Genomic DNA, 14,934 nt, shown 5'->3' with positions numbered 1-14,934 from the left:
GAGGCAAATGCCAAAGGCATAGAATTAAATAAATAAATGTAATACAATTTTAATAATATTAACATTATCTGTATTCTATAAATGTTCGCATTTCAAGATTATCAAAAATCACATAATACCTATAGTGGATAAATTAACTTAAAATAAAATCAGAAGCATTCGTGGTAAAGTATATATTATAAATAATTTTAACTTAACAACCATGTAATAGAGTAAGATGAAAATATCTTGCTTTAAATAAGAATTCTATGATAGATATAGTTATTACCTTATGACAATACGATCTAAACGTAATACATTTCTCAATAATCTGATTGTCATAGTTTTAATTGAGCTCTATTCATTTATCCCTATCGTGAAACTTGTTGAAAAACAAACTTTGACAGTCATAACCATCTTGTTAATAAATGTATTTAATGTAAAAATAATACTAATAGCTTTTTCTTCAAATATTTTGAATACTAGGTATGTATAGTTAAAAATTGTAGAGTAACACACATAAATTCCGTAGTTAATAAAACAGTTATCATTTGAAATTTGAGAAAATATTTCAATTAATAATCACAAAGCCTTACATTATATAATATTATAAGTTTAAATTAAGAGGATGTTTTATTCGCATGTTTTCTCCATCTTACAAACACAGATAACATACAATTAAATTTTTAGTTAAGAATATCCAGGTTCTTCTATAAAGGTTTTTAATTTCGAAGCAAGTTATAAGCATTCAAAAAAGTATTTCATAGCATGAAAAAATTATACTATATATTATATTATTTATTTTATTTCAAAGACACGATTTAGACCTTTCCAATATCTAGCTAGGGTATTACTCTTAAATTATTAAAAATTACAATTTACAAATTTTTCATCACAATGCAAAAACACTTGTCTTATAATTTAAAAAGTAAATAATTTTGTTTGAACGACAACATTTATATTACACAGCAAACATATTTGTTTTTAGGCACACGTGTCGTATGCTATCTACGAACAAATTTTTGATGTCTTATGTTATCTACAGCGTAGTTTTTAGTCTATATTAACGGATCGACGATTATTTACACAAGGTGATTCTTTTATCAAACACTCATTATTTCAAAAAGTATTAATGTTTTTGAAAATATTTTTTATCCTTATAATTTTTTAAGTTTTTTATTTTTTTTTTTTAATGACAACATAGTGTTTTAATTTCATATTTCAAAGCAGAATAATTTTTTGAGTATTTTAATACATAAAAATTGAATTTAGGGCGAGTATTTTATGAGTTATACGTATTTAAATTTTAGTTGCGCAGAGTGGAGTGGTACAGAGTTACCCCGTAAAATGTTTGTCCACTACTCCGCTTGTCTAAACTTTAAATAAGTATAACCATTGATTATAAATACTATTTATAACTCATAAACTACTCACCCTAAATTCGAATTTTATGTATCAAAATACTTATAAAATTATTCTGCTTTGGAATATAAAATTAAAACACTATGTTGCATTAAAAAAAGTAAAAAACTTAAAAAATTATAAGGATAAAAAATATTTAAAAATATAAATTTTTAATATAAACGTTGTTTTTTAATAACTTGAAACTATGTAAAAAAATATTTTCAAAAACATTAATATTTTTTGAAATATAACGAGTGTTGTTTGATAAAAGAATCATCCTGTATGGATATATAGGTGTAGGATATTGTACAGTTCTAATAATGGACACATTTAGTATTTCAGAATTTAGTATATGTTCGTTGCTCGCCGCGATCAAACATCGTAATTGTGTTTGTTTGATAATTATAAATTTATAGTTTTATAAAATGAGTAATTTGGTTAAATAATATAGAAAAATTATTTTTAATGACGAAACTTGTATATGATTTTTTAAAGATCGTGAATTATAAAATTAAAAAATTCTATTAGTAAACAATGTGGTAGTGAAATGAAAGAAACTTTAAAAAAAAAAAGCCGGAAACGTGATTTTAACAAAGATGTTATTGTAACAAAATATTTACAATATCAAAAAAAGGGTTGTCAAACATGGTAATATATTCGTAAAGAAAACCCATTTTTTACATACATTGATCGAAATGGAAAAATAACAGTGGATAAATTGTTTGGTGCTGGGTGAATCAATTAAAAAATGTTTAATTAACAAAATAAATTACTGGTAGAGGACATCAGTCTCAGATTGGTTTAAACATCGAGGAAAAATGAGATAGCATAGGACATGTGTACATAGTTTTGTGTAGATATTATTTTCTTGGTAGATAGTACATGACACGTGTGCTTTTTTATAAATAACAATAGGTAAATTAAGATTAATAGTAGGGAATTTTGAATGTTTTGTAATTTCTAAGTTATACAAAAACATTCAAAACCCCCCAATACCAATAGATTTGTTGGTGTAGATTGATTTTCTGGTTTGATATGCAGTGTGTATCCAAGGATAGTAGGGAATTTTGAATGTTTTGTAATTTTTAAGCTATACAAAAACATTCAAAATCCCCCAATACCAGCAGATTTGTTGGTGTAGATTGATTTTCTAGTTTGATATGCAGTGTGTATCCAAGGATAGTAGGGAATTTTGAATGTTTTGTAATTTTTATGCCATACAAAAACATTCAAAATCCCCCAATATCAATAGATTTGTTGGTGTAGATTGATCTTCTGGTTTGATATGTAGTATGTATCTGAAGATGGTAGAGAATTTTGAATGTATCTATGATATTGTTTAAAAATTGTACAATACTCCAATAACTAGATTAGTTGGCTTGGATAAATACTGTTCTCATCCATTATAGTTTGATAGTAAATACGTTTTCAATCAAGAAACTTGTTAAAAAGTTAAGTGTACAAAAAGAATACTTTACTTTTTAACAAATTCCCTTATAGTAAAAGTAGTGTTGACTTGTTTCAAGATAGTGTGATAACATATTTTTATAAGCATTTTAAAACCGTTTTGATGAAATGTTAAAATAAAAATAATTAAAACTAAAAGTACAGAAGAAATTAAGTGTCTATCATTTTTGGTTATTACTTTATAGTAGGCCCATAACTGGATGTAGATAAGGTATGATGTAGTCTTGTCAAATGAAGAAAAAAGACAAAAATATTTTAAGTCCAAACGACAAGATTCTGATGTTGACTGGCATGATAGTGTTTGTGTCAACTCTGGTAAAATCATGTTTGCCGAAGTCCTCTCTATGCCCCCTTTAGCCTATTCCTAGTGCGTCAGGGTGAGATTGCCCATGCACAAGTGGTTAGCCGCAATCGCCATATCCGAGTTCCCCAGGACCGAGAAAACGATTATAGGCCTACAATGCATCACAGAATTTGTTCATCCCCCAGTTCTGAAGGTTTAAGTCACAGTGGTGTTTACCCCCTTATTATTATCATTCATGGTATTTAGGTCTAATGTGTTGTCAGCTTGCCACCCAGGTATAATGAATACCTTCCCACTCTATTATGTTATTAGTGATCGTTATCCTACTTATGTATTATATTATTAGTATGAGATATCAAAGAATGCAGCAACTTTAAATGGATACATTTTACAACAATGCCAGGAACAAATTCTAAATTTTAATACAGTAATTAAAAGTTAATACTCTCTTTTCCATATAAAACTTTCTTATAATTAAGTATGTTAAGAATAAATAACAAGTAGTTCCTAAAAAAAATATCTAATAAGTAAGTACATTGCAATAACATTTTTTAATTTAAAATACAGTCGTCAAATTTTGTTTAAATAAAACTTAAAAATATACACAACAAAATAAATATTTCTTGTTAAATGAATTCTTGATAGTAGTATGTACCTAAAGATAGTAGGGAATTTTGAATGTTTTGTAATTTTAAAAATTATACAATAACATTCAAAATCCCCCAATATTCATAGATTGGTTGGCTGCTCTCGTCCATTGTAATTTGATAGTAAACACATCTATTATCAAGAAACTTGTTAAAAAGCAAAGTATATAAAAAGCACACTTTACTTTTTAACAAATTCCCCTATAGTAGATGTAGTATTGTCTTGTCAGGTGCATGTGATAACTCTGTACACCAGAAAATTCTGAATGTTTTGTAACAATTAAAATAATATGTCTACAAAAACATTCAGAATTTTCATTTATTCAGAGATGAGTTTCATAATATAGCCTTTCTTCTATACCTTAACATTTAAAAATACTAAAAATTAAACATAAACAATAGTAGGTAATTAAAAATGTATCATAACAAAGTGTATATTATGTAGTTTAAAAAAAATTAAGTACAGTATAAGTACAATGGGTATTTAAAAATCGATAAAATAAAGTTTTATAAGATAGATTAATTTAAGAGAATAGCGGTCAAAGCTCTGTAATTAATATTAAATGTACAATAATTTTAATTATTAGGAAGATTTTCCAGCCAAAACTTTCAACTTATAAAATATGACATTAATTAAGACATATATATGAGTATTAATAATAGTTACAAATTACAATCATGCAATATGGTATCATACAAATAGATAACAGGCATAAAAAATGTTTCTAAGATTATTAAATTTAAGTTTTAACAATTTATCAAAGAGTGTCAAAATCCCTAGTACAAGTGTCGTACATGGGGGGTAACCTAATCAGCTTACTCAAATCAAGGACATATGGTGCAGTGGTAGCCTATGACAAATTTGTAAATAATAATATAACTACTATCCAGTAGCAGGGTGGCTTGCTATAAGAATACTAGGAGCGACTGCTTCTGCCCTGAAAATGGGAAAACAATATTGTTACAAGTTGAATAGGTTTAATCATAATTCATAACATTTAAGTATAAAATAAGTGTATCTATATCATAAATTGTATAAGTTAATAAAAAGAACCTAAAAATATTATATTGATCCTAGTAAATTTAGTGGGTGGGTTGTCGTGAGACTAGCTTCTTGAGTTTTGAAGACCCAAGCCGCCACTGCCACTGAAACTCATTAACTCCATTTTAACTATCAGAAATTTTTATAAACTCTGGACATGTGGTAGTTCTAAGCCTGGTTTTACCAATTTTAGGTGTCTATTACCTACGGCATTTGTCACACTAACGATTCATATATAAGATCGGTGCCCTGTGGTGCAGTAACAGTTGTAGTCTTTCAGATCCAAACTCGTGTCTATAAATCACGCCGGATCCAGCATACGAATCTAAAAAATGTGGAAACTCGTCTTACTGTGAATCAGAGATGACACTGTGACCTGCGAGTGATCTATAGATTCCGGTTTGTCGTCGATCTCGATCAGAGACAATAATACGAATATACCTGCGGAATAGTATTAACAGTGCTTAAGCATTTAAGTACTCACCCAAACTGAATTCATAAACGACAACGACGGAGGGATTTCTCGAGCTCCGATGCGAACGGATAAAATTTCAGAAGTGAAAACGTGGAAAGAATCGGAAGAGGCATGTGGCTCGTACAATTAACACTACACAAAATGAAATAGATATTTAATATTTACGTATACACTATACAGACACAGCATCACAATGATCAGCATCGGAGTAAGAGGCACCGGCAAAACAGTTAAATAGTCCGGTTATTGGTTAACACGGGTGGGAGTGAGGGACGCCAGCATCCACGCGTCACACGTTATGACGGCGAAAACAGTGTTGCCAACTAACATCGGCAAAGTCAAATTACATCACACCAAAACTAACGCGGCAAATCGATGACAATTCAAAACTACGCAGATATAATAAATTATTAGTGTTATTACCTACCTCAGGGCAATTCATGGAAAATGAAAATAATTAATTTCGAGATTCAATAGTTTTTTAACTTTACAGTAAATATGTTAAGTAAAAAATTACTAAATACTAACCATGAATATTTCAATACTATGCAAGTAATGTATTGGTTTCTATACAATTAAATAGTTCAAATATTGGGACATATCAAATTATTCAATACTTTCAGGAAAAGATTAAACCCTATCAAAACTATAATTGTAGAAATCAAATGAAAAGGTCTATCCCTCTTCTTATTTATGTTTTCATGTGGTATTCCGTATTTCTTGATAAGGCTAGGACATCAACACCTTACAAATATACAATTAAATGTAATAAGAAGTCAAATGTTCTTTTATAATTATTAAATTAATATTTTTTTTTATAGAGAAAATAATGTTATTTAAACTTTATATAAATTATATTTAACATATACAATAAATAATTTTTTGACAAAAACAATTTTGTTCAAATTTAATATTTAAAATATACATGAAAATTTGAAATAATTACTTATATCAGTTATACAAGCATATAATTTTCAAAATAGTTTTGTTTTTTGAATTTTATTATTTAAGTTTTATTTAAAATCAATTGAATTTTATTTTTTGATTCTAGAATGTTTATTTCCAAGTGTTTTATGCTAATTTAAGTTTTAATATGGTATAATGTAATATGAAATACTTTTGGTAAAAACCAGTTTGACCTAAGGCATTATTAAATTATGTTTAAAAAATATCCTTAGAAATAAAGACTAATACATGGAGTTGGATCAGAAATAGTTTATCATTGAATTCACATTTAACACATCTATCACTAGTATGACCTATACAATGAGGTACACTCAAAGTTTACTATATGTAAAGCAGAGCAACTTCCTCAGTTTTTATAATTGTTAATAATTTATTTTATTAAATAGAGAAACCTAACATAATGGTTCTCAACAATTTGATTAAAATTACTATTTTGTATGTTGTCTGAAACAATAAAATATGAATAGTAAGAGATTAATATACATATAAATTATGAATAACTAAAATATACAACAAAAAAATTGTATTTTTAATAGCAATAAACAATAAAATATATATTTTAGATTAACTTAATCTGCGTATAATTGAGGTAAAAAAATAAATTAAATATAGGTATATTGACAATCGTAATTAATACTAGTCTACTTAAATAGTTAATAGCATGGTTTAAACATCACCATGACGCACTATATTTAATATTAGACACAGGTATTGTTGTGGTATACATGATTGTTGGGTTATAAACTAAATATAACATTTACATTAGCGCTTTTGTTTTAACTTAAAAATAATGATGCGAGTTAAAATAGTTCAATTAAAAATAACTAGAAGACATTATTTTCTTGAAAATTTAGTTTCATACTGTATAATATTATTTAAAAAATGATACAATATCTTTAACTTCACATTAATTAAAGAAAAGTGTATACTAAAAAAAAAAAAAATAAAAAATAATGTACATTTTGGTAAGCAATATTATCTTTTTAATAAAATATTTATCATCTAGTTTTTTTTTTACAATTTAAAATCTTAATACTATATTGTAGTAAACAACTACATATCTATTTTATTCATTAACATGTATATATATATATATATTCAATAAAGTAACCATACAAAAACGAAGCCAACAGTATGTATATCTATAAGAACATAAATTTTAGACAAACCTTTTACTTTTGGAAACCATATAATAAGAAACCATAAAGACAAATGCAATTATCATTTTATTAGTTAATTGGATCTCAAAAAGGTATTCTTCACATCAGTTAAAATATCATATTATTAACACACATTGTATACAAAAATATTATATCATACCAGTCTCATTCTTATATCAGATATAACCAACAAGAAGTATTACATTTAGATTCTTTTAGTCTTTCTATTTTGAACAAGAAATCATATTTTTATGTTTAATTTAATCTTGTATTGTTTGAAATATATTATCTTATGATAAAATAATCAACTTAAATTTGAGTTGAACTAAAAACATTTAATCATTGCAACTTTTTTTATTGTATTTCAATAAAAGTATTATAATTTTGATTTAATTAATAAAAAAAAACTTTATTTGGCACAACATAAAATAGTTGGGTAGTAAATGTATGTTGTGTAGTGTGTAAATCATGATATGTAAGTGAAGAAGTAAACAGATTAATTGTGTTAGAAAATTAAAAGAACTTAAAATTGGAATAAATAAAAAGAAGTTTTGACATTTTAATTAAATGTGGATATGATACTAGGGATAGTAATTAATAATTATAGATTGTACAAAATTGAGACCATAAGTTGTTTATGAATGAATATGGATTCTAGACTTTATAAGGTCTTTACTATTAATTTAGTTCCTCTGAATTATATCAGTCAAATTTCTTTTAAATACAAAATTAAATAAAAATATATATACATAGAGCATTAGAAGTATTATGATGTCTTTTTCTTAGAAAATAATAAAGGCAACCAATAATCACATTAGTCTATTTGTATCACTAAAATTATAAACATCGATAAAATCAATTAAAATTTCAAAATAAAAGATAGTATAGATCAATAGTAAAAATATGGAAGTTCTAAATAAATATTTTTTTAAATTTTCATGATAGTTAATACACTATGAAAGTATGTATGTATTATATGTATAAAGGTATATTGAATTCGTATTTGTGTTTTCTAGTTATTAACTAAATTAAATTATTTTACTCTACTCAATATCAATTGAAAAACCATTAATATTTAAAAATTAATTTTAACATAAGGAGGTTTAACATTATTCTAGAATGTTTTTTAACAATATTCTATAAAGTTAACAAAAACATTATACAAATAAAATAACTAAAATCTACTGACTGAGTTTTGAATACTGAATACTTTAGGTACTATTTAACTGTATACTTAATTTTCTATGTTTTCGAAAGATTTTAAAACAAATTCTTTGAAAGCATTGTATGCTTTATCTAAAGACTCATTTATTATAATACAATCAAAGTTGCCAGGCGTTTCTCCTAGAAAAAATGTAGAACAGTTATGTTGAGTTAAATATGTACAGTAATTTATCAAAGGTTTAAATGTACTGACCGTAGTTAATTTCCTGTTGTGCGACATTCAATCTAGCTCGTAAATTATCCTCAGACTCTGAATTTCGTCTGCGCAATCGTATTTCAAGTTCACCAATACTGGGAGGTTTGACAAATACACTGACTGGTTTAAGAGAAGTAATCTTTTTGATTTGAATGACTCCTTGCATGTCAATATCGAGAACACATATCTTTCCAGACTTTTGAACATTTTGTACCGCTTTAAGGCTAATAAGACAACATTAAAAATTAAAACACAAATAATGAAGACGCACTGAAAAATACATAAAGAAGCTGATCTTACCTGGTGCCATACATGTTATTGGAGAAGATGGCATGCTCGAGGAAATCTCCACGATCGATAGATGCTTGCATTTCGTCTTTGGTGGTGAAATGATAGTGTTGGCCATCTACCTCGAAACGCCTAGGAGATCGGGTGGTGTGCGATACCGAGAAGCCAAACCTGTCGGGGTACTCGTCGAACAGCTTGCGTAGCAGCGTCGACTTACCGGAGCCAGACGGACCGCAGACCACCAATAGCCTCGAGTTTTGTCGTACCATTTTCGTCGCGACACCTAATATAGTACAATATGATCACACGGTAACACTTGAGGAAAACTGTGCGAGACGAGTTCTGCAAACACAAATAAGGCTTTGAAAATTGAAAAGCTGGATAAGATAAATGCGCGCGGGAATCGATATTATTATTATTGTCTATTGATAATTGATATAATATCGGATGCTAGTTGTTTGTAGGTGTCCTCGGCAAAATCGAATTAAAAAATAAACAAAATGACTGAAGACAAAGAGTAGAAAGAAGCCCGTACTCTCGAAAACCACGCGGTCGTATGAAACCACAAAAGTACAAAATTAGTAGTTACGGGAACATTCCGCACGGACGTGCACTATCTGCAGCACCGATAAATAAACGTCGCTACTACCAAGCCACCAAAGCAGGTACCACGGTTGAGTCGCGTTCAACTTCGCGGTAATAAACGAAATCGGTGACGCAATTAACACGCACGAGGAAGCGACGAATTTGCGAAATTACTGTACAAGACGACAAGACAGTCCGCACTTGGGATTTTGGGAACGAGTGAAAATCGTTATAAGCAGAGCGGCTGCGGTAAACAACATACACAGACAAATCGGTACACGCCACCGTACCGTGCGACGCGACTGACCAGTGACCGCGCAGGTTCATTGGTTCCGCGCTCGTCTACCTGTCGTAATCCTCACCTCCCATGATCGTCATTAGTGGGGTCCGCCAAAACATAATATTATTATTTATTATTTATAATCGCAGAATCGATCAACACTCAACACTATTTATGGCTGTTGTATGTTGTTGTTGTCGTCGTAGGTGGCCGAGTGCGTGTTGCGATATTAGATCGAAAAGATGAAAAATGAATGACGATTGGCGAAGTTACCTGTGCAATAAGTCGGTAGACGGAAAACTGGGCCGGACAGCGAAACGAAATCGCCGTCGCAGTACTTGGGAATTCGACGGGGGCGGGCGAACTGCGAAATCAGAAATACGATGCGCTTCCCTCCGACCGCCCGGTCTGACACGATTGGCGCCATCGCGCATGGCGCTTAGCCGTTTTCCGTTATCACTTATCGACTTATCAGTGTCCACACGACTCGTCGCCTTATCGGTCACGACTCACGTGTGTGCTGCGTTTCTTCTCACGAGCAGCTGCAGCTGCACACCGCTAGCTTTAGTGCTGCTGCAGCTTCACTACAACTAGTACGAGTGTAGTCGTTCGCTCCAACAGTGCCGAAGTCACAGTCGTGATCGTCTGTACGTCGAGACAACAAAAAATCACCTTAAGACCGTCCACACGAATTCGTCGTCAGAAGTCCAGTGCGCCATGACGTCGCCGTCATCCGAACAGCAGCTGCACGCCGTCCCCCTGGTGCAGAAATTCAACGCGGAGGTGAGCAGTGGTCCGAAAACTAGTTACGCGTAATATATTATAAATATAATTCAGTGGCGTAGCTGAAATACTGAAATTTTAGGAATGTTAGAAAATTCTCCAGGCCCCCTCCCCCATTTTCATGCCACTAATAATATTTTTATAATGAAATAATTACAACTTATGATATAATAACAACGGTTATTGCTGGTTAATTTCTTGTTATTATAGATTTATATTACATAATATTGGCTACCTCACAATGAGCTCACGTTTGACTCATTAACTGTAAAATATCACAACAATTTTCTTATAGGTTTATTATTATACTACTATCGTGTATGATAAATTGAGTTGTACTCATTTGAATTCATATCAAATTTCAGTTTTACATCAAGGTTATTAGTAGAAGAAAGGGTTATTTTCCATTTACACACATATTTGGATTCGACAAATGATTATATTATCAGGTTATATCCAACTATAAATTGTTTATAATAAATTAAGCTATAAAAAAAGTCTTATGATGATAACATACAATTATTTTAGTCCTAAGTTTTAATTGTATGTAATAAGTATATTTTTATGAAACCTAAAATCAAATCTAAATACATAGCCAGAGAGCTTCAAAAGTATTATAAAATGTCCTTACGTTAAAATTGAAATGTATTTTAATTTAATATTGGACTTCATTTATTGATATAAAAATAAATATAAAAAAAATGTTTAATCTTTAGAATTATTCAACATAATAGTTTTAATTATCAATTTTAATTTGTTTAATTTCACATTTATACTGAAACATTTGATTGATTTTGTGAAGTAAGTTTTATATCTATCGTTTTACTAATAATAAATGTTTTTTATCATATTTTAATAAAATACTAATTGATACTTGCCTACAATAAAATATAAATAGAATTTTAATTGGTGTATTATTATTAAACTATAATAACTATATTTATTTTAAATTAATATGTTATCTAACTATATCTATAACTTTGTATTCTAAATAGATTCTTTGTACTATTCCATATTTAATATAAACATTATTATGTAGCCATCTCATAAAAAGTCATTGGGAAAATGAACTTATTTACAAAGGTTCATTTCAAGTAGTAATTATCATTTTATATCTTATAAACAAAGTTCAATGATTAAATAATACATATAATAGTATTTTAATGTTTTTAATGATTATGAAACATTTTAGAAAAAATAAAAACCACACCACTGAAATTTTTAATTATTTGTTTAGGCATTAGAATTAAATTCTTCATTAGAGCAAAAATGGAAAAATTTCAAAAAGGAATATGAAGAATTACATACATGCTTGGAAGAATTTCCCAAACAATTGTCTGTTCCAATATTGATGCCACTTGGACCAAAAGTGTTTGTACGTGCACAACTATGTAACACTAATGAAGTATTTATTAGATACAATGAAGTTTTTACTAAACAGAGTGCTTATGATGCTAGAGCTGCCTGCAAAAGGCAAATCAATAGTATGTTTTGTTTATAAAATAAAAAAAAAAAACAATTTTATTTAAGTTAATAATGTTATTAGGGTGTGATGATATGCTTGAAAATTTAAGAAAAGAAAAAGAACTATTCGTAGATAATATTTGTGCTAGACAGGAAGTTGTTGATGTTCCAGAAAAATTAGTAGAAATAAATGAACCTTATGATGAAGCAGAAGAGGCAGCTTGGAATGGTAAAGTATTGTCTGGTAAAAATACATTTGTTATATCAATATTAATTATATATATATGTATTTATACTCCAGAAATCCATAAACAGAAGGTAAAAGAATATAAAAAACGTTTAGCTGAAGAAAAACAGCAACAGGAATTAGAGCAACGTCAAAAAATATTAGATGAATTCAAATCGGTAGGGTTTGATGACAAACTCAGTGGATTGAATAGACCAACATTGTTTATTGCATCTAAAGTACATTATACACTTATGAATGGGTTTGTATTAATTTATTTTTTATGTTAATAATTAAATAGGTAATTCTTGAATATTTAATTATAACTTGTTATAGGGAAGACAGTGGTAGTGAAAATTGTGACGAGGATGACGATGATGACTATGATGATGAAGAAGAAGATGATGACGATGATGATGATGATGATGATGAAGATGAAGATGAAGATGAAGATGAAGATAGTAAAATAGAAATTGTTTTCACCAATGATATACCTGAAACTACTAGAACCTTAAAAAAAAATAATAAAAAACAAGTATCATTTAATAACGATGTTCAAATTAAAGAATTTGTACCAAGGCCTGGTGAACATTTCATTCGTCGAAGAGAAGAAACCACAACTGAATCTAAAAGTCCAAACGTGTGTATAATTATATTTTACATTATTTTATTCAATATTTTAAATATTAAAACTTATTCAAAGGCCCAAATAGTTCTACAGTAAAAATAAGAAAATATACATACTTAATTGTGTGATAAATCAAATTCTTACATACATAATTTCTTAAGAAAATTTTACATGACATATGTGGTTTTTGTTATTCTGGGCAGTTAGTTAAAATATTATCTTAGGTTTTTTGTTGCATATTTAATTGAAATTTTAAAGTGAGTTATAACTACTTATGCAAAATATTACAATTTTAAATTGCTAATAATCAGGGCTCGAAATTTCATGCAAATGCATATTTTTTCGGTAATCCTAAGAACATTGAAAGTATTATACAAGTTTGTTTCACACTTTCTGATATTGTACTCTGAATTTTTATTTTGTTGATTTATGTATATTTACTGTTTCTAGTGCTGTTTCGCTAATTTAGAGTTTTAAGTGCTATTTATTGACATATTTTTTTATATGGTATAATACAGGAAATAAGCAACTCAACTCCTACAAAGTATACAAATAAGCAAATAAAAACATGTATTGTGATTCTAAAATAGTAGGTACATTATTAGATATTATCACCGAAAACATCAGACAATTTTTTTCAATAATTCGGTTATTTTTAAAATGTTTGTTAGAAACATTGTACTGCAATTATCGGAGTCATTCTTTTTATATTCCAGAGCTTAACTAATTATCTACTGCTATATTCAAAAAATGTTGAACATTTTATTTTACATATTTATATATTAATTTTTAGTGCTATTTTTTGCACATATTTTAGTAGTATTAGGTGCATATTAAAACGCTAAAAATAAACTTTTTAGTCTTATAACTTCTGAGCCATGCTTATAACACACTTTAAAATTATAATACCAATAAAAGCCTGTGTGATGCTCTAAATAATATTCTTACCTTAATTTTGATAATACCCTTAATGTATCACATTATTATTATTTATTTACAAAATAATACATAATATAACATGATACATTTTATAATGGGCTCGGTTGAGCAAACTAAATTATCAAATACTAATATCTTAAAATGTTTTGTTATGATTTCACTTTTTCCTGAACACAAAAAGTTGCTACTTCAGCATCCCACTAGTATATATAAAATTAAACATAATATTAATACTCATAAATTGTGTACATTTTGTCATTTTAGTTAATTGTTACGGAAATAGATGACATTGTGGAAAGAGTTTCTGACACATGTCTGGATAATGAAACTGATGATCAAGAAGAAAATACAAGACCCGTTAGTAGATTTAAATCCAACCGAAGAAATAGGTAGGAACAATAAAATTAAATATCAGATGTGTATACATATATATTGTTTTTTATTTGGTTAATTTAAGCAGCTAATAAAGCTATTGTATACATCATAATATATTTGTATATAAATGATAAATATTTAAATTATATTATTAAGTGTATAAATTAAAAACCAATTTTTCATATTATATAATAATCATTAAAAATTGTGATGTTTTTTTTTTAAAATACATGAAATAAACATTTATTTTTATTATTTTCAAAGTTCTTATTTAAATATTTAGTGTTGATATTTTAATATAAAAAAAAAAAATCATAGCAAGAATTTTATCAGTTTGAAAAAAAGATTTCCCACAAAATACAATTTTGATTAATTATGTGAAAATAAAATAATGTGCCAAATTAACAAGATCTGAAAAGGAATGGTTAACATGGTAAAACTTAAAACTAATCATAGTTTTAACATAAAGAGCATTATTATATAATTAATTATAATATGGAAT

At 28.0% G+C, this 14,934-nt stretch overlaps 2 protein-coding genes across 5 annotated transcripts; one reads left to right on the top strand and one right to left on the bottom strand.

The window, feature by feature from the left end:
• Nucleotides 1–6,837: 6,837 nt before the first annotated feature.
• On the bottom strand, nucleotides 6,838–10,459 carry LOC113552870 (guanylate kinase). 4 transcript variants are annotated; one of them, XM_026955859.1, is made up of 4 exons: nucleotides 10,291–10,459; nucleotides 9,165–9,435; nucleotides 8,862–9,088; nucleotides 6,838–8,788 (listed from the first exon to the last, which is right to left on the bottom strand). In XM_026955859.1, exons 1-4 carry the CDS (start codon nucleotides 10,442–10,444, stop codon nucleotides 8,679–8,681), a joined length of 762 nt encoding a protein of 253 aa, XP_026811660.1. In that variant the 5' UTR covers nucleotides 10,445–10,459; the 3' UTR covers nucleotides 6,838–8,678. The 4 variants fall into 4 exon arrangements, with proteins under 4 accessions (XP_026811660.1, XP_026811663.1, XP_026811662.1 ...); XM_026955862.1 differs by having other exon boundaries at nucleotides 9,165–9,494; nucleotides 10,291–10,425; XM_026955861.1 differs by lacking the exon at nucleotides 10,291–10,459 and adding an exon at nucleotides 10,100–10,247.
• Nucleotides 10,460–10,475: 16 nt separating this feature from the next.
• On the top strand, nucleotides 10,476–14,555 carry LOC113552869 (unconventional prefoldin RPB5 interactor-like protein). The gene is made up of 6 exons (XM_026955858.1): nucleotides 10,476–10,800; nucleotides 12,038–12,284; nucleotides 12,347–12,493; nucleotides 12,566–12,752; nucleotides 12,827–13,130; nucleotides 14,322–14,555. The coding sequence occupies exons 1-6, from the start codon at nucleotides 10,735–10,737 to the stop codon at nucleotides 14,448–14,450; spliced, it is 1,080 nt and encodes a 359-aa protein (XP_026811659.1). The 5' UTR covers nucleotides 10,476–10,734; the 3' UTR covers nucleotides 14,451–14,555.
• The last annotated feature ends 379 nt before the right edge of the window (nucleotides 14,556–14,934 follow it).

Source organism: Rhopalosiphum maidis, chromosome 2 (genome assembly GCF_003676215.2).
Source record: "Rhopalosiphum maidis isolate BTI-1 chromosome 2, ASM367621v3, whole genome shotgun sequence".
Classification (NCBI taxonomy): Eukaryota; Metazoa; Arthropoda; class Insecta; order Hemiptera; family Aphididae; genus Rhopalosiphum; species Rhopalosiphum maidis.
The sequence above is the reverse complement of the archived record's forward strand: the minus strand, read 5'-3'. Positions and strand labels throughout refer to the sequence as shown.

Bases quoted from the DNA above. Each gene is read 5' to 3' on its own strand.
- LOC113552869 (XM_026955858.1), top strand. From the start codon at position 10,735: ATGACGTCGCCGTCATCCGAACAGCAGCTGCACGCCGTCCCCCTGGTG. The intron at 10,801-12,037 runs GTGAGCAGTGGT...TTATTTGTTTAG, and splicing joins TGCAGAAATTCAACGCGGAG to GCATTAGAATTAAATTCTTC. The intron at 12,753-12,826 runs GTTTGTATTAAT...AACTTGTTATAG, and splicing joins CATTATACACTTATGAATGG to GGAAGACAGTGGTAGTGAAA.
- LOC113552870 (XM_026955859.1), bottom strand. From the start codon at position 10,444: ATGGCGCCAATCGTGTCAGACCGGGCGGTCGGAGGGAAGCGCATCGTA. The intron at 9,436-10,290 runs GTAACTTCGCCA...GTACTATATTAG, and splicing joins TCTACCGACTTATTGCACAG to GTGTCGCGACGAAAATGGTA. The intron at 9,089-9,164 runs GTAAGATCAGCT...TTGTCTTATTAG, and splicing joins AATAACATGTATGGCACCAG to CCTTAAAGCGGTACAAAATG.